The sequence below is a fragment of the Peromyscus californicus genome, unplaced genomic scaffold (genome assembly GCF_007827085.1).
Source record: "Peromyscus californicus insignis strain IS unplaced genomic scaffold, ASM782708v3 Scaffold_19__1_contigs__length_69161282, whole genome shotgun sequence".
Taxonomy (NCBI): domain Eukaryota; kingdom Metazoa; phylum Chordata; class Mammalia; order Rodentia; family Cricetidae; genus Peromyscus; species Peromyscus californicus.
This window is the reverse complement of record NW_026294491.1, coordinates 12,503,003-12,522,369: the sequence shown is the minus strand read 5'-3', so window position 1 is coordinate 12,522,369 and position 19,367 is coordinate 12,503,003. Positions and strand designations below refer to the sequence as shown.

Below are 19,367 nucleotides of genomic sequence, written 5' to 3'. Positions count from 1 at the left end.
CTTTGTGGAATGATCTTTTTGACTCTTGTACCTTGATTGGTTTTTCACGTCCCTTCCTGAGATATTTAAACCCTGGTTGGCCCTGATATGTAATACTTTTACCAAGTTGTTACATTTGTCTCACTAATTTGTTCGCTACATTTTTCATGTTTTCTATTCAGAAGACATGTTGGTCCAAAGTCTTCTTGTGATTTCTCTTTGTGGTGTAAGGGCAAGGTTAGCAAGGATTGTCCCTGGAGTTAAAAAAAAAAAAAAAATGCTCCTTCTGCTGGGCGCCGGTGGTGCATGCCTTTAATCCGAGCACTCAGGAGGCAGAGGCAGGTGGATCTCTGTGAGTTCGAGGCCAGCCTGGTCTACAAAGCGAGTTCCAGGAAAGGCGCAAAGCTACACAGTCTCGAAAAACAAAACAACAAAAACAAAATAATGCTCCTACCAACAGGTGGGCAGGAAGACGATGAACAGGTATGCGGTGGAGAAATGGGAGGGAAGGAGAAGTGGAGCGGTTCATGCACTGTGGAGAGAAAAGGAACTGAATATGGGACGGCAGCGAGGAGCAGGCTGGTATGGGTGGCTTGCGCTGCTATCTGGGGCTGTGTGGTGTTCCAGCCTGTGCTGCTGCTGAGGGCCATGTCTGAGTCTGTGGCCCTACAGCTACTGGGGTCTGTGTTGATGTCCAGGGCCCATGTTATCACCAAAGGTCATCCAGGCATATCACCTGAAATGCCACTTGGATCCAGTAGCCAGTCCCCTTTGGTACAAGAGGGCTGACTTGAGCTAATCCTTTAATTCCAGGACATACACTTCACGGTGTTTCTCTTGATAACCAGGAGGGTCTCTGAGCCTCCTTGAAAGGAGAGTGGGGAAAGTCTTACACGGGCTCTTGGGGTTCTGGTTTTGATAATATTTACTCCCCCACCTGAGGCCATGTTGCTGGATGAGGGTTATGCTGGTGTCAGGGCCATACTGATCTGAGGGCCTGCACTGCTGCCACCTGAGGCCACGGTGATATCGGGGCCAAAACTGTGACTGAAGGCCACGTCTAGGTCCATGGTCCTACTTCAGCCAGGGTCTGTGTTGATGTCTGTGGCCCATGTTACTACCAGGGGCCATGGGAGAGCTGGCCTGGGCGCTGGAGAACTGCTCCCCACACACACCCCACCCCTCCCAGTGGGAGAACTGCCCCACCTCCCAGGAGAACTGGCCCCAATGGTGCAGGCATAGGAGAGCTGGCCCCGACCCTCGCCTGAGGTGGACAGTCCCAGTAGAGGCCAGAACTGACCAACTTAACTGCCATCCAGGGTTTTGAGTTGGTCCACCCCAACATGTACCCCATCGATGACCTGCTGGAGCGAGTGAAGAGACCAGGTCTATGGAGATAGAGCTGCAGGATCTCCATGACTCGGGGCAACAGCAGAAGTCTGGGGGAAGGTCCGGTATTGATGACTTCCTAGAAGCCAGAGGTCTTGAACCAGACCAACAACTTGTTGCAACGAATATTTGTAAGTACAGCTGTTTGGGCAAAAGGGTAGACGGTGGGACACGCCGTAGCTCCCAAGGCCACTATGACAAACGAATATGTGATGGAGAGGTGGGAAAGACAAAAGAACAAAATGGTTTTTTTTTTCTTTTTTGTGGGGGGAGGGGACTACAAGGGTGGCGGGAGGAAAGACTGGGAAGTGGATGGGACTGGGGTGCATGATGTGAAGTTCCCAAAGAATCAATTTTAAAAATCATGTTTAAAAAAAAAATACTCCTTCCTCCTCTATTTTTTTGAAATGTTTTCTGAATAACTGGTGTTCATTGTTGCCTGGAGACATTTAAGGGCAGAGTTTCTGTTGGACATAAGGGGCCAGCGCTTAAAACAGTCCGGGGCTAGAGACACTGTTTGGGGCCGAGAAAACAGAAAGTCATACCCAGCTAGAAAGGGACCTGGGAGAGGGGCCCACACAGTCACATGGATTGGATTTTGTGGGGGGAAATGGTCTGCATCTAAACCCACACGTGGGGCCATGTCACAGAAGAGGGTTCCAGAGTCGACACCAAATGCACAGGGTCCTGGGAGCAGGGTGTTGCTGACTTTGGCTGGACCCTGTGGCAGGAACAGGGTCAGCTTGCTGTGGATTGAGGCACGATGAGAACGTGAGACCACGGAGGTCCTGGGGCCCCTGCTTTGCTGGAGGAGAATGGTTTCCTTTCATGTGGTCTGTTTTTAAAAATAGGATCGCACCTGAAATGCCACTTGAATCCAGTAGCCAGTCCCCTTTGGTACAAGAGGGCCGACTTGAGCTGATCCTTTAATTCCAGGACACACACTTCTCGGTGTTTCTCTTGATAACCAGGAGGGTCTCTGAGCCTCCTTGAAAGGACAGTGGGGAAAGTCTTACTTGGGTTCTTGGGGTTCTGGTTCTGATAATATTTACTCTGAGCAGTCCTCTCAAACATCACTTCTCACCGGTGAGGAAGGAGTTTGAACAGGCTCTTGGGGGGAGAGAGGAGGGTCCAGCTTAGTCCCAGACCAGAGGCTCAGCCTTGAAGTCCTGCTCTATTTCTGTGGCTCCTCCAATGGATGCTGGGCACACTAGTTCACTTGTAAACCAGGACATCCATAACCTGACCGTTCAGGCAGGACTAGGTGAACGTAGCTTAATGGGGTACCTTGGTCTCTCTATAGGTGGAAGCGCTCAGCAAAACCATGCTCAGCTGTACCCCAAGGTCCTAATCAGTCAAAGGTATTATGTTTAGCTGGTGCCTGGTCCAACTGTATAACCCTCCAACCCCCAGTCCAACTCCCCGCCTCCCACCCCTGTCCCTGGAGGGCTCAGCTCTGCTATCTGCCTTCTATAAGGACTTTGGATCCAAGCAGAAAATATTTGTGTCGGGGCTACCTCCTCCCACCCCACACCATGGGATGGACCTGTGCTTCCCAGAACCAGGTCCTTTTTGGGGTCTAGTGTTTCTTCTTTGGCAGGAGAGAGAGAGCTGTGACATTGCTCTAGGAACATGAAGTGACATGGGAAATCCGGCATAGGAGATTCAATTCATTTATTCAGGCCCACAGACAGCCTCTCGGGTCTGGCCTGAAAGGAAGTCATGGCTTCCACTCAATCACTTTGATGGCTATTTGGGCTGCCCGCTGTATGGCCTCGTTTTTGTGCTGCTGGAAGACCCGGAGGGTAGGCAGGTGGGGCTGCAGTAACCTGCGGCCCTCGGGGGCCTCAGCCAGCATGGTGAGGGCTTTGATGGCATTCAGACACACCTTGCTTTGTGTTGTAGAGCAGAGCAACTCCAGGAGCGGGGCGATGGCATCCACATCCAGGGCCGCGTATTTCCCTGTGGGCCACAGACCCTGGGTTTCCCAGTCATCTGCACTGAAGGGGCTGTCTCCCCCTGTCCCGCTACCCAGGATGTCTAAAGAGCAATGCCACTTGTACCCAGCCTCTTCCCCCCTCTGGCCCTCTGTCTTTGCTGCACTGCTCCGCTGAGTCCAACCTGGGCCATCCATTTCTTCCTCTGCCTGTTCGGTTCCCTAACCAGCCTCGCCGTGTCACCCCGCGGCCTCCCCTGTAATCAGCTTTCGTAAGACAACATACACAGTATTTTTTTTTTAAAAAAAAAAAAAGGAAAAAAAATCAATCACATGTCTATGTGGCAGGCATTTCTTGAGCCACAGTTTCTGCACCTGGCACAAAACACACACGGTTAGGTGCCAAGGTGCAGCTTAGCGGTGGGGCCCTCCAGCTGCTCTCGGAGGAGGCTGGGTACCTGCCCTATGCCCCACCCCCTGAATGCTGGCTTCTCCACATCTCCCATGATTCTGCCTCTTCTGACAACTGTAGATACCCAAGGCCAAGACCTCTATGCTCCATCGTCCAGCTCAGGGCCCAACTTAGGATAGGGACTCAGAGACCTAGCTGGGAAAGGGTGACATATCCCTGGGTCCTGGCCTCTGTGTCTCTAGCCATTGGCTAAGGCCTAATGGGTCCCTGGCCTTCCAAATCTTCCCACATAAGCTTGGACTGAGGTACCCCCTCCATGTGAAGGCACATAGGGTGCCCTCCTCCACATGCAGTCAGAATTGCCTCAGTAAGGAGGAATGACGAAAAGATATTGTAGACTCTGAAAAAGCCCCAACCTCTCCCCTTGTGTGTCTCAATTCTACTATTGGGGGTCCATGGGGGAGCCATGTTGATTATAAATCCAAGACCTCCAGAGTCGTCAGGAAACATAAAGAGAGCATCATGCACAGGCCTGGAGTGGGTGGGTATGAATGAAGTAGTCAGGAAGGCCAGATGGCTTTCAGAAGTTATGAGAAGCAAGACAGGAAGAACGTCACATCTAGTCTGTCAGGTGTGTAGAGTCTACCTCGGGTCCCTTCCCTCAGCCAGTGGTTGGGTGGCTTAGCCTTGATGTCTGCTGCCTGGGAATCCTGACCTGAGGGGTTCAGGGGAAGATTTTCCTCTAGTATGTGCCCTATACCACAGCTTAACAAAAGTAGTTACGACCAAGAAACACAAAAAGGAGAGATGGCTCAGGGCCTAAGAGTGTGGTACTGCTCTTGCAAAGGACCCGGGTTCTGTTCCCAGCACCCACAGCAAGCACCTGTTATTCTGGCTCCAGGGGAAGAGGCATATGATTGCGCGCGCGCGCGCGCACACACACACACACACACACACACACACACACACACACACACACACATTATTTTTTTTAAAGAAAGGAACACTTAAAGCCAAGGGCTCTGGGGTCTGCTTCGACCCCAGGAATAACAGAATTATAGAGACCAAACTAATCAATCTCAGAATAATGGTTCAAGGAGACCTGAGTCTGAGGCAAGGTCTTTAGGCGAAGGAAATAGCTTGGTGTAGAGGGGCACAGGCCGAAAGTGAGTGGCTTGTGAGAAATCACTGGCAGCCCACTGTGTCCAAGAAGACGAGAGAGGTCTAAGTTTTGGACCAAACTTTAAAAGGTCCTTAGCGAGAGACCAACAAGTGGATTTTGATGGAGCCTAGAGGTCTGAGAGGTCCATACTTGGCCCTTGACGTGAGAAGGAAGCATTTGGAAAGTTCACTATAGATGCTGGCAAGCCAGGGGCCTTACTCTTCCCTTCTGCCTGCACCCACCCAGCCTCAGGAATCCAAAGGGCACCTCTGTCTTACCTTCAGTGGTCACTGCTGCGTGCATCAGGGCCCCAGCCACATTACCTTGTACCTCCTCATCAGGATCCAACAACAGATCCACCAGGATAGGAATGACTTCATGCTGCCACACCTGTTGCTTGCCCTCCAAGGGGATGCTATGGCAGAGAGAGGGACAAAAGGAGGTGAGGCCTGGGAATGTCCCAGGACACACACTAAGACAGAACCTGTGTTGGGAGTATGACTTTCTGCCACTGAAAGAGATAAAGAGTACCCGGGGGGAATGAGCGTCACTCTAAGCCATGCTCAGAAATGAAGACATGTGTGTTTATGGGGAAGAGTAAGACCCCACAGCAAGACAGTCTGTCTCTGTCTGAGTTGGTTTCTTTACCAGGGGAGAGGCGAGCAACCGCAGGCTCACTCTGTTCCAGCATTGTAGGAAGCTGTGAAAAGGAGGGTAGTGAACTTCCCAAGAGCTTCTAAACCATGAGCCAGCGTTATCGCCCCCAAAAGAGAAGGGCTCAGGCTGGTAATGTCACACACAGTGCACCGACATCCCAACAAACAGACTTCAGCTTGACCGTTGGCTCGCCATTTCCCTACCTCACTGCCCACTGAACTCTCATTTGTCGGAACTCTGAACACCTCAAAGACATAGGTATTTTATGGGAACACTGTTCAGGAAACAGATCCAGCAGCCACTTCTCAGCGATACTGTGATGCTGTTGGCTTTCTGGGCTTATCAGTCTTTACCCTGGGGCAATTTATCAAGGACGCAGAGTCCTGGGTTCACCTACGGGACTGCCCTGAGCTCATTTACTCGGCGACCCGAGGTGAGTACTAGTCCAGACACCGAGGTGAGAGCTACGTTTATCTGCCTCTCGGCACTTGACATTTGGGGAGCACATCATCTAGCCCTTAGTCTACAGCAGCAAACAGAACAGACTCACTGTGTGGGTGACACAAAATCGTAAGGGGTGGAATGAACACAGACAGACAGGCTGATGGGGAAGACCAGGGGAGCTGGGCGGAAGCAGCACTTTGGTACAGTTCTGTCATTGGAGCTTCCTTGGATGGGGACCTCCGGCCGCAGACCTGATAGTGATAGTTATGGGTGGGTCTGAGAATATGCATCATAACGAGCATTCCAAACCAGCGAGCGTCCCAGGGGTTGGGGCAGGCCCACCAGAAATACCAGCCTGGCCCCCTAGCCAGACTCCCTGATAGAAGTTAAGCCAGGGCTTGAGGGGATGGCAAGGCCTTCCCTCCCTCTTGAACTGAGGGGGTGTGGGCAAAGGGGTCTCCTGAGACACAGGACTGACTGTTTGGAGGTTCCGTTCTTCCTCCGTTGTCAGGCCCAGATTTAGACTGTGATCCTACGTGACCTTGAGCAAGTGACTGGAACTCAGGCTTCCACCTTCTCATCTCTCCAGGCAGATAGATGCCTCCTTCCTGGGCAGTTGTCTGACCCTCGTTGACTTTATAGGCAGTGCCTGGCATGTTTGCATACTTAACGACCACTGGCTATCATCATCATCACTGGAGTTCATCCGCTTGCCTTCCTCATGGAGAAGTGACCAATTAGCTAGGTTTGTCCAGGATGGAAGTGAGAGAGAGCTTCCTGGGATATAGCATAATCTCAGGCCAGGCACCACGGTCACACTAATGAAAAGGGTATTCTTCTGACCCAGTGTCCCCTTCCCCCAGGGCACAAGGAAGTTAGAGGAAGTATGCCTGGGTGGATGCACTTGGGTTCTCTGGCAGATGTAGCTAGGTGAAGCCCCACTGCTGATCTCCTGATAGGCCAGGAGTAGCTTGGTGGCCTTCTCTGGCCCTCAGCAGAAACTCAAGGAGGTTGACCGCTTGGTCAACACAAAACACCTCACCTGATAGCAATGAGTGCCCGAGCAGCCTTGCTGCGCAGTTGGTGGTTCTCACTGAGGAGCTTCTCCTTAAAACAGGGCACAGCGTGGCTATCTAGAGCCTCACTGGCATCCTCCTGCAGGCATGGTGCCAGAGTGTCCAAGATGATCTCCTGAATGTGTTCCTCCTCTGAATGCAGGTTCCATACCAGCGAGGGGATCAGGCCACTGTTGACGATGCCCCGGGCACCTGCAGAACAGGAAAGGGCATTAAAGTGTCCTTTCCCCAATACTGATTGGCCCACCTAGGTGAGGGGATCGAGCCCGAGGAGTGGGCAGGAGTTCACAGGTGCAGTATGTCTGAAGAAGTGTGGCCCTGGAAGGGACAAAAGTCGGACACTCTTTGGTTCCCTGTGCCTTGAAGGCATCAACCACTGACAAGCAGTTGCGTGGCAGGCAGCCTGAGAGGTTGCAGCTCCCTGCAGCAGATCCAGGTTTACAGAGAGAGACCTTCTCTCTCCCATGCTATTATGGTTTGGATGTAAAATATCTTTAGAGGTTCATATGTTAAAGACTTGGTTCTCCAGCAGGTGCCTCAGTGAAGAGGTGACTGGCTGGCTCATCATGGCATTTACTTCGTTAATTAGCCTCATCGCTGGTCTAATCCACGGTTAGTTCATAGCGCAATGAGCTAATAGAAAGTGGAATCTATTAGAAGTAGGTCGCAATGTCTTGCTTCCGACCACCACCTCTTCCTCTCCTCCCCTCTCCCCTTTCTCTGTCTCACCTCGCCCCCACCTACCCATAAGGCGGGCAGCTCTGCTCTACCCCCAGCTGCTTCGTGATACTCTGCAATAAAGCCACGTGCACATGGACCGAAGCCTGGGAAGCCAGGGGCCAAAGTCAATCTTCTCTCCTTCACACTGAGTTTCTCAAGTTATTTTGTCAGAGGTAAAGGAAACACCAACCAAACTCCCTCCAGAGTGGTGGGGAAGCATTGGACTTCCTTTCACATCCAAATTATGCCAAAGCTTCTGGAGCCTGGAATAGAGCCTGAGATGGAACGTTTGGGGGTGTAAAAAAGGATCTCCTGTCCCCCCCAAAGATCTGTGTTCCCATCTAAAAATGACAGGACTCTAGCCAAGGGGTTTTGGAAGTCCCTGGGGCCAGGCTGTGTTGGTTTCTTTTCTCACGGCCGTGACTAAACACACAAGTGACATGAGCCCTGAAGGAACAGTCTGTCATGGCAGGGAAGGCATGACCATGGGTGGCTCCATAGCAGTGGGAACACAAAACTGGGACACCTTACCAACTCACGTTTCTGCAGAACAGGAAGCACACATTGGACAGTAATGGGGGAGACAGGCTGTAAACTTTAAGGCATACCCCAGCTGGCCCACGTCCAGCTAGGCTCCGCCTCCTAAAGGCTCCACAATCTCCCCAAAACAGTGCCACTAGCTGGGGACCGAATGCTCAGTTGCATGAACCTGTAGGGAGGGGCATTTTATAACCAACCCATAGGGCGCAGAAGCTAGCAGCAGAAGACGCCCCCCAATAAACAGGACCTACCCCTCTCCTTCTGGAGAACCCGGGAAGCTCCAGGCTATCAGAGCAGCCTTCCCAATTCACCGCAATGAAAAGGGAACACAAGAGAGCTAGCTCTCTTCCCTGCAACACAAGGGCCACCTGTGATTACCTCCTGGCAGCCAGCCCCTCTGCCAAGCCTCTCCAGCAGCCCACTGTGCCCACTACAAAGCCTCCCATTGCCCCCGAGGAGGTGGCCACCAGCAAACATCTCTCTTTCAGTCTCCCCAGTTAAACCCTCTAATTTACTCTAGAGAGGCAAATGAACAGGTTAATTAGCCTAAAGGTCTCTCAGTGGCAATTAGCACCAGGGAATTTCCTCTTTGCGGGCATCACCCCAGCTTTCCTTCCTCGGTCCCTGAGGATGTCAGATGGCAGGTGACTGTGGTGATGGGGTGGAGAGGTGGGGACGGGGATCTCAGCAGCTCTCACTGCTCCTCACATTCCCTGATAACCAGTGGCTCCTGGTGCTCTTATCCAGCCTCTCCCTGGGGTGCCTGAGTGTAGCAACGAGCTCTGCCCATTCGTGCTCTAAGGTCTCAGGACAGCTCAGGGAAGCCACCTTCCTACTTACTGCTTCCAATGAACTGGGGATTTGGGTTTGGGGATTTGTTTGTTTTTTACTTGTTTGTGTTTCATTTCCCACCCAGAATTCCAAAGCCTAGATTTGACACCTAACTGTGTCTTTTCCCAGCTGGGTGATTTTGGACCTATTACCTCATCTCTGAGCCTAGTTTCCTCAGCACTGAAGCTGGGCCTCGGTGGTGTTAAACATTGGTAGAAGTCTTCTAACTGGGACTTGATTCTGCCCTGACTTGCACCTGTGTCTAAGCTTCCCCGAGGAACCCTGGGGGCTGGAGTCCCTGCTGCCGGAGACTACCGGCTGAGTTGAGACAGACACCGGTTAGGGGAAGGATGAAGGAAGAGGAGGTCAGAAAAGTTATAATATTAGAGGTACTCTCCTTGTCTCTATCTAGCCCCCTTCCCTGGAGTCCCGGGGGAGCAAGTCTAATGCCCAAGGACTTGCCAGCCGAGGGCAGGGCCAGGACCCTCAGCAGCTCAGATTTTCTTGGGACCAAGATTCACTTTGAGGCCAAGGGGGGAAATCAGAAACAAAGTTAGTGAGGGGTGTGTCTTTTCTGTTCATTTACATTGTTTCTCTTCAGCTAAAAGACAAGTGGCTGGCCTGGCTGGTTATAACTAACCCAGGTGCGGTCTGGAATGTTGAAGTGGGGGATGGGATACATGGACCCCAGAGAAACAGAGTGCAGAAACCCACCCGGCTGCCACAGCCTGAGAATCAGTGAGTCTCAGAGGCAAGATAGTCAGAGCACAGAAAAAGAGCCTGCCAGGACAGGTGCCCTCTCTAAAGGCGAGGCCCTGGGTGGCTGAAACTCCAGAGAGGAGCAGGACACCCCCAGCCCACACCAGGATATCGGGAAGGCTAGTGGAGAGCCGGCTGGGGGACAAGTCATCAGGGAATAGATGTCCCTGTGATTCCGCAGATCCAACAGGCCTTGTAGACTGACTTCTCAGCCTGCTCTTATTTTCTTGAGCTGGACTCCTTAATATTTTCATTATCTGATTATTCCCAGCAACACAGCTCGCCATGTCTGTGAGCTCATGCCTATCACAGCTAATACCCTACCTACCACTCGCCTTCTCGGGTATGAAAAAGAGCTAATCTTAAATTTCTCTGCCGGTTCTTAAGCCAACCTCTCCAACCATACTCACGGGTCATTAGCTAGTTGTGACTATCCCTAGTATCCTTGTGTGTTTGGTGGGTGCTAGTGTGGATAAGGTGGCCTTTCCTAGGTTCTCCACAGAGCTCACATTCCTTCGTGCCCACCTCGGAACTCATTTCTCTCTGATCCCTGGCCATCCTGCTCTTGCCATAGCCCCAGCCCAAGCATCCTATCTTTATAAAGCTATCCCAGCGCTCACTGCTCTCCCTGCCCTGTGCTCCCAAGGCCCCCACCGGGTTGCTACAACTGTGTAACTATAAGGATGAATGCTTCTGCTGTTTTCTACCCCCTGCTCTATAGCGACCAGGGAGGGTCTTCTAAAAGGGTGCAGAGCTATACGCTAGAAGTATGCACCACGTGGAGGCCACCAGCAAAAGACCAGGTGACACCAAAGCCTCTCACTTTGAGGTAGTTGCCAGGATCAGGTCCAGGAGGCAGCAACCAGCCCTGGTATACACTTCAGGGGCTAGCCTCTGCTCCCCCACCTGGAATGCTGTAGGGGGTAATCTAATTCTTGCATTGGTGTTACTCTCTGCAAAGCGCTGAAGTCTGACCCCTGAGTCTGCTGTGGAAACTGCCTCCACCGAGCCCTGATCACTTATTTCCTACATACATTAACCCTCTCAGGAGTCTATAGTGCCCTCTTTAACAGATTGGGAAACTGGCTCTCAGCCCGGTCCCAGTGACAGGAGACTGGCCCCACAGCCTGTTGATTTGGTAGACATGTTCTTCAATCATTAGCAGAATTCCTTTGGTCCTCATTGGTCATGCATTGTACCATGTCTAGGTTGGCCTCAGCAGTGCCTATAACCAGGACCTGTCCCTTCCCTAAAAGTTTAGGCAGCGCTTTCACAGGTGGGCTGCAGCCCCCTCGTCCCCCGCGTATGCAGTACAACAGTCCCCATTTCACAGCAGGAGAACCATTCCCAGGGAGATGGTGGGATGATGCCCTGCCTCCAAAGCATCCGGCTGGCGGGCACCAACATGTAGCCATGGCTCCCCACCTCACCCTGGGCTCCCAGACACATTATAAGCTTAGAGTTACAAGGAGGGAAAGATAGAGAAGCACAACTCTGGTGGCCCCCTGGTCTGAGACTTTCTTGTACAGGAATGAGGTGCCCCCAGCCAAGACCCACACATAGGCTCCTCCTGATACTAGGCAGAATCTCACGGCCTGCACTTAGGTGCATTTTGCCAAAGATCTGATGTCTCCTGGGGCGTCTCCAAAGGGGGCAGGTACTTCACGAATCTGGTTCCCTTCGGCTTCTCTCTGCTGGGGTGGGAGGAACTCCTATAAGTACCCCCCTACATGCTGTAAAAGAGAGCAGAAGAGAAGACGAACGACATGCTGCGCAAACCTCGCTAGCTTAGCCCATCAGCGTTTTCACGCGCCCTAAAGGATTGTTGAAACATCCAAGGAAGCCAGGACCGACAGCACTTTGCAAAGAGACGGGTGGGAGAGTAGGTTGCCGGGGCTGAGTTCGAACCCCACTGAGGGATAGACAAAGGCGAGGCAAGCAGGGTGCAAGGAACCAGGGCTACGATGCTCTCTCGGGGTGGGTTTCCCCAGACGCTAGAAGCGGCTTCGGCGAGGCTCAGCGCAGTGCAGTGCCACAGTCGCCGGAGCCAGCAGCGCGTGCGGTACGGCGGCGCGCAGACAGCCGCGGCCCCGCCCCTGTCTGTCGTTACTGGGCGGTTTGTACGTCCGTCGGTCACTATCGCCCAATGGGAAACGAGCCGGAGCTAGTGGTCCGGCGGCAGCGCGTGGTGCGGGGCAGGCGAGCGACAGACCCCGCCTGCGGTTGGCCTGGCAACGGGCTGCGCTCGCGACTCCGCCCCCTGCCGGCGGCGGCGCGGTGCGGAGCGGGTGGACCCGCTTGCGGGCGGCGCGGGAGGGCGGAGGAGGGAGCCAGGGCGGCGGAGCGTGTGTGCCACCCGCGGACCGGTCACGTCCTCGCGCGGGCGCCGGCACCCGCGTCGTGCAGAACCGGGGCGCCACAGCCCCGCGCTCGCGGCCCCGCCCCGCCGGGTGCAGCTCGACCGACGCACGAAGCCGCGCCCGGGAGGTGAGTGAGTGAGCGCACCAGCGGCCCCGGCGCGCACAGCTGAACCCTGGGCTGGGGGCGCGGCTGGGGCTCACCCCACCCCCACCCGGGCCCGAGCCTGGGGCCTTTGTGCTGGGGACCCGAGATCTCTGGGACTAGGGGTGCAGAGGCAGGGATGCCCCGCCGGGTAGGAGAGCCGCGAGGGTGGGGTTGTCTGCGAGGTGGGCAGGGGGGTGGCCACGGCCCAGACAGGTGCCTGGGGAGGGAGGCACGGCGGCCCAGTTACCCTCGGAAGGACTGGCCGCCGCCTGACGGAGATTGAGCAGGGGGGCGCCGAGGATGATATGGGACCACTGCTGGCCCTGAGCAGCTTGAGGGTGCGGAGCCCAGGCGGGCGACCTGCAGGAGCGACGCCAGGCGAGGGTCTCTCTCCGGGGGCCAGGGGTGCAGGCAGCCGCAGGTGTCAGGAGCTCCGGCGCTTGGCCTTGATAGGACGGGAAGAGAGGGCCCTGAGGCCCGGGTACAACAGCTCGCTGTTCTCGGTCATCGCTCTTGCAAGGGAGCAGGTTCCTTGGAGGCATTTGGAGCCAGAGATGAGTATCGACCTGCTGCGATTGTAATGTGTTCCTGGCTCAATATTTTTTTTTCCTTAAAAGGCGGTGGGGTGTTTGGGGAGGGGTGTGAGGGCCTCTGCTCGGGATCCTGCAGTGGATCTGTGGGGGCTCTGCCTTTAGGGAGGTGCTGAGCCTGTCTGGATGAAGATGGCAGGAATCTGCCTAGGCCGAGAATTGGGGATCCTGTTACAGAGAGGAGGATGGGAAAGCAGTGCCAAGTGAGACCAGGGTTCCCTGGAGTCTGAGTCTCAGGGTGGAGGGACCAGCCTGGTAACCGAGGTCGCCTTGTCTGGGGAGGGGATTGGGGCAAGACACCTGAGCCCTGCCTGGCAGGCTCTTTTCTGCCCAAGTGGTTTTTCCCTGCACTAGGAATCATCTAGTTCTGCTAACCTGGCCCCAGTCTAGAGGAAGCTGCTTGGCCAGATTCAATTAAGCAAACATTTACTGAGTGCTGGCTCCCCCAGGGCCCGGTGCTGAGGTGGAAGGGTGGGAGTGGACTGGGCCTGCCCTCCCAGGACTGATTCACCTTCCTATGGGGGGGGGGGTTAATATGGCTGGACTCTGATAACCAGGGCCCTCAGTGTGGTGCAGGGGGCTTGGGAGGGGCCTGAGAGAGATACCCCAGGCTTAGGTCAGACCTGCCTGTGGGCAATGTGACATTTGAACTGGAGCTTGAAGGACATGGGCACAGCCAGAATGAGCAGTGTGGGCAGAGGGGAGAGAATGAATGGAGGCTGGGGCCGCTGGGTTGGGTGGAAGTACAGAGTCAGAGGTGTGAGGGAGAGGTGGGTGCAAGGCCAGAGAAGTACGTGAAGGGAAGTGGACAGAGACACCGTGACCAGACACCATTGTTTGCCAGCCTGTCTCAGTGGAACCCACAGCCTCTGTGTCTATAAAAGGGAATGGTTCTGTGACCCCTGGACCTGAGTTGTGTTGGAGAAAGAACTTCAAGGACCAGAGAGGGCTCCTGGCCTCCTGGGTCTGCCCTTACAAGGCACCTTGCCTGTGATAGAGCCAGGACCCTGGGTAACCAACCCACCCAGCCCCCTTCTTAGCCAAGATGAAGTCACCTGCTTTTGAAGGAGACAACGTTCAGCTGGTGAGTCTGGAGTTGGGAAGGTTTAAAAACAATGATAGGGTAGGAGGGACCATTGAGGGACCCAGGAAGCTACAGAGGGCTGCCCCCTGCTTGGACAAAGTGGTGCCCCCTTGCGTTTGCCTTCTCTAGACAGGAAGAGATGCTGGCATTTGGTATAAAACTCCTCCTGTGTGCTCCTCTAGCAGATGCTTTTCTTTTATGAGACGGGCTGTGAGTAGACATAGTTCTTCCCCCTTAGAAGGCCGATGTCACCTTCTGCCCTAGATTCGCTCTCCTGTTCCCAGAGATGGTTTTGGTTTCCTCTCAGAAGGGCTTGGTTCTTACTCATCTTGGTAGTGTACCCACCGTCAAAGGGTGTTACACACATACACACACACACACACACACACACACACACACACACACACACACACAAACACCTCCTCCCCCTCCACACACACACATGTACACACAGGGTGTTGGCTGAGACTCAGCCTGCCTGCCCTCATGGAGTACGTGATCTGTGCCTCCTGCCTGACCCATTCCAGGGACCTGCCATGGAACTCAGGGTTTGAAGTATAAAGAAAGGATTCTTTCTTCTGTTCCCAACCTCCTAGGCCTTTTGGTTCCTAAGGATTTAAAAAAAAAAAGTGTCCCAGTCTATACTTCGAGATTTTATGGTGAGTCCAACAGTATCTGGGTAGCTGAATACAGACATCACTGCCAAGAGGCCCCTGCGTAGAGGCTGCTGGGAGAGAGTCTTCTTGCAGATAGTTTGAGAATGTGTCCTCGGTCTAGCTACTCAGTAGTCTGGTATGTGAACCTGGATGACAGTGTGCTTGTGTGCATGCATGCATGTGTGCGTCTGTGCTTCCTCCCCTGGAGGCAAGGACAGAGCATGCCTTTGCCACCTCACAAACGCCTCAAAAGACTGGGTGTCTGCAGAGGTGCACTAGCTGCTGCTGACTGACTGGGGCTTACTCATGGAAACTCTGGAGGAAGCAGATAGCCCACTAGTCTCCCAAAGCTCCCAGGAAGGAAACCCAGGATATCCAACCCTGGGGCAGCCTGTGAGTCCTGTGCTTGACTTGAACATGATAAAAAGTGTTCAAGGCAGACACCAAAAGTTAGCTCCAGGCGAGCAGAGGCCACACTGTGCTCTCTGTAGCCTGAGGAGGGCCCGGGAGTACCACGGCTCTCAGTGACCTAGAGCCATGAAGCAAGAATTCCGGTGTAGGCATCAGAAGCCGTGGAGACAGGCCCTGGTCCTGTTACCTCTACTTCAGACCCTTCTTGTCCTCATCTCTAAAGAACTAACAACGCTGTCCTTGGTCCCCACATCGGCTGTCCACTTTAATGTATCCACACTGGAGGAGAAGCGCAGGAGAAGAGGCGAGAAGGTGGCAAGTTCGATGCCAGCCTGAGCTGTCTAGCAAGACCTTGTCTCAAAAGTTCAAAGTAGAGGGGCTGGAGAAGATAACTCAGCCAGTAAATCATTTGCCATTCAAGCTTGAGGACTGGAGTTCTCCTCCCCGGGACCCACATAAACAATAACAGAAAAAAACCAAAGAACAGGTAGTGAGCTGCATACTTGTAATTCCAGGGTTGGGCATGGGGAGTAGAGACATGTAAGTCCCTGGGTCTAGCTAACCAGACAGTGTAGCCTAATCAGGCATGACCCAGGCCCTCGAGAGACCCCTTCTCAAAAATAAGGTGGACGACACCCAGAGAGAGGCAACATGCGAGGTTATCTTCTGACCTGTGTGTGTGTGTGTGTGTGTGTGTGTGTGTGTGTGTGTGTGTGTGTGTCTGTGTGTGTATACAAGTGTGTACCCACACCACACACATACAAACAGGCTCATATGTACACATGAAAGAGAAGGGTAGCTGGCCGGATCCTAGTGCAGGCATGCGTGTAGGGTCTTAAGACTGGATCAGGTAAGGCTCACACTCCAGTGAGTCAGAGGACCTGGGCACGTTAGAACAGAGGAGGACCTGGGACCAGTTGGAGTTTTTAAAAGTGCTCCGCTCTGCTGGGTGTGTAGCTCTAAGTGGGAGAGAATCGTCAAACATGGGAAGCCCTTGGTCCCATCCCCACTACCACAGAGCGATGATATTCTAAGTAAAGCAAAAATAGGCGGGGCTAGGATGAGACCCTGAGGCCCCTTGGGGCTAGGCAGTATTTCAGGGACTGAAGATGGGTAGAGGAGGGGACGAGAGGGGATGAGTCAGATGGGAGCCCTGGAGTTTTATCTAGACGGATGCAGCTGACCCTGGGTAAGGAAGGAGGCTCGTGAAGACTCCTTCAAGAGGAAGAGACTTGGGGACCTGATGAGACTCTGGCAGGTACTGACCATGTTGTGGTCAGAGCGAGGGCATGCAGTCCTTGGCATCCAAGTGTTGGGGAAGCTGTGGGCCAGTGAGGTCACTGAAGACCCAGGGTGGATAGGACCTGAGAGGCGGAGGCTGAAGTTGGAGAACCGGCAGACTGGGGAGGGTGGGAACACCGTTGTAATGGTCCTTTAGGAAGCTGGAGAAGGCGTCCCGGGGTGGGGGTGGGGGTGGGGGTGGGGGTGGGTTCCTGCATTAAACACTGGGGTTGGAACATCATGGGAAGCTCTGGCTACACAATCAGTTGGGGCCTTGGTGAGACATTAGTAGGCATTTCAAAATGGCTACAGCTTAGCATTAGGCTTGACCGAGGAGGGCCCTGTGTAACTATGTGTACGCCCATGATACCGGCCTACTTATGGGGACCGTGGGAACAGAGCTGGGGCTGTGGCGGGCAGAGAAAGAGGCCTTACAAGCTGTACTGTGATGTTCCTGCTCCCCTCCCTCCACCCTTTCTCCATTCCCCTGAGTGGGTGGTAGATAAGCTGTGCGGGGTCAGGCGGAACTATCCTGTGATCTTGTCTTTGTGATCTCCTGACTAGGGATCCCAAAGCCACACATTTAAGAATTGCTCCCCACTGTGCGTTATCATTTCTCCCCTCTCCGTCTTTGGCCCCGGTAGCCGGTAGCCACTCAGGACGGCAGGTGTCAGGAGGCACACGTCTTGAAGCCCAGCCACGGTTGGACATGGGGCGAGTGTGGCTGGCAGCTTCGTACAGTCACTTCCGTGAGTTTGTCTCCGCCCCCCCCCCCCCCACAGAAGCCTGCTACATCACAGAGTTTTGAGTTATTCACTTCTAAATTAAGGTATACGTCTCTTTTAGAGACGTCCCTGGAGAATCCATCAAGAAGTGCTAGGAAGCTAGACTGTCAAAAACCACAGCGCAGGGGAGGGGCCTTTGGTGTCAAACCCAAGGTTCCTTCTAGAACAGTCCAACTCGAAGCATATCCTGTCCCCAGGGCTCTTGTGGCCATGGCCATGCTGGGGCAGGCTGTGGTCAAAGCGATCCTTTGAGTTGGAGACCCCTGCTCCTGGGCTAGAGAACTGGCCAGGACAGGATTTCTGAGTGGGCCTGGCCTGATCCCTCAGAGAGGGTCCTCCTGTGAGCCATGGCCCTTTGCTACGTTGGGTCGGAGGGGTAATAGACAGATGCTCCACATTTCCTTAGAGCCTAGACATGGACATTCCCAAGGAGGACATACCAAACCTGCCCTGCATTTCATGGCCAACTGCCTTCCAGGGGGCAGGAAATGTTTCTTATCCCCTCACAATCAGTGCTGTGGAGGAGGGGCCAGTTTTTTTATCTCCCTTTTAGTTGAAGAGACTAAGACCTGACGGGGGCTGGGGGCTCTGGCTGTCTTCAGTGCCATAGTGGACCCTGGAAGCTACTGCACTTGACAAGGCAGGCTCAGGGAGGGCATTAAGGAACCTGGGATTCTCAGCAGCATGGGAATAGCTCAGCTTCCTCCTCGGCAGACTGGCTTTATCCCCAGAAGGCCACCTGACTGGACCTGGGGACCTGGGCATTTCCCATCCAGCCCGTGTGCAGCTCCGGGATTGGGCTTATTTCCTTTCATCTCTTTACTCCTTCGGGCTTCAGTTTCCTTCTCTCTAAAGGGACGAGAGAAGTAAGTGGACTGCGAGATAGATCCCTTGTAGGCTGACACCAGGGCTCATCCCCTGCAGGGAACAGAGGGAGGGTCTGCTGACGGGCGGGGCCCTCGGTACAGGGAGCATGGACGCCATCTTTCTGCTGTCTCAGATCCGGCCTAAAATGAGCTGCTCTCCTCTAATGGCGGGGCTGTTTGACTCCCGGCATCCACATTGCAGGCCAGGTTTCTCCACAGGGCAGGACGGGCTTCGCAGTGGCTGTTGCTTTCGCTCGGGGGGTTCTCACACCGGGGCTCCATCCTGAGAGACGTTTCATCTCTGACTCCACGCTTCCTTGAGTCTCTCTGGGACCTCACTCCTAACCTTACTCACATCCCAGGGGTGCGTCGGTGGCCCTCCCACATCCCCCCTGTCAGTCACTGTGGTCTGACCTGTGGGTTTCCTTTGCTTGCTGTTTGTTTATTGTTTCTTGGGTCTGAATGAAAGATGTGTGAGGCACGGACTTTTTTGGGGGGGTCCGCCTATGAGAAAAATAACACCTAGGGAGTCTGTTCTTGAGGAACAACCTTCGGTAAGCGGGTGCACCTCACACCATCCCTTCGAGTACCTTTCTTGAGGAGGGTTGGCCTGTGCCGACTGGTGTGGAGAACGGTGGCCCCGGCTTAGCCCTTTGCTCCTAAGAGAGATGTCTTTGCCACTTAGGTTTAACTGCCTATCACAAAGCACCAACTGGGCCCCAGCAGGCCTGGCCCTGGTTCACGTCCCGGCCGGACGCGGGTCAGCTGCCCGGCTTCTGACACTGAGTCGGACGCCTCACCCCGACACCTGGCCCCATGGCGATGTGGTGATGTGCCTCGGTGGCACCTTGATCAAACGAGGCGGTGGAATTTACGTGCAAGTGGCACACGAGAGGCGAACCCGTGGGGAACGGCCCTAAGGGGACGAAACGAGATCCTGATGGGAGGAGAGCGGCACAGTCAACACAGTGGTGGCTACGGGGCCTTGCTAGGTCCCAGCCTATCTGGAAACAGCCTATCAGGTCAGGTCAGCAGGGCTGCTCACAGCAAGAGAATCCCGAGAGACACTCCTATCCCCTTACCCCACCCCCACCCCACCTTAATTTCACTACCTTTATTTTATTTATTTATTTGGTTGGTTGTTTGGTTTGTTTTTTTTTGAGACAGGGTTTCTCTGTGTCGTTTTGGTGCCCGTCCTGGATCTCGCTCTGTAGCCCAGGGTGGCCTCGAACTCACCGAGATCCGCCTGGCTCTGCCTCCCGAGTGCTGGTGATTAAAGGCGTG

At 54.1% G+C, this 19,367-nt stretch overlaps 2 protein-coding genes across 9 annotated transcripts in view; one reads left to right on the top strand and one right to left on the bottom strand.

Moving 5' to 3' along the window:
* Window positions 1-1,634: 1,634 nt before the first annotated feature.
* Window positions 1,635-19,367, bottom strand: part of Rsph14 (radial spoke head 14 homolog) — an 80,010-nt gene continuing 62,277 nt past the window's right edge. The window contains exons 5-7 of one of the 2 annotated variants that reach the window (XM_052744711.1): window positions 7,022-7,247; window positions 5,157-5,293; window positions 1,635-2,478 (exon numbers count right to left, since the gene is read on the bottom strand). In XM_052744711.1, the coding sequence (XP_052600671.1) occupies window positions 2,435-2,478; window positions 5,157-5,293; window positions 7,022-7,247 (407 nt within the window). In that variant the 3' untranslated portion in view covers window positions 1,635-2,434. Of the gene's footprint in view, window positions 2,479-3,025; window positions 3,331-5,156; window positions 5,294-7,021; window positions 7,248-19,367 lie in introns of those variants that run through there. The other variant, XM_052744710.1, reaches the window with a different exon arrangement.
* The window catches only part of Gnaz (G protein subunit alpha z), a 52,481-nt gene continuing 45,306 nt past the window's right edge, over window positions 12,193-19,367 (top strand). For 2 of the 7 annotated variants that reach the window (XM_052744706.1, XM_052744705.1), the window contains exon 1: window positions 12,195-12,392. The gene's annotated coding sequence lies outside the window, so the exon portion shown is untranslated. Of the gene's footprint in view, window positions 12,393-12,442; window positions 12,559-13,605; window positions 14,085-19,367 lie in introns of those variants that run through there. The other 5 variants (XM_052744702.1, XM_052744707.1, XM_052744709.1 and 2 more) reach the window with 5 other exon arrangements.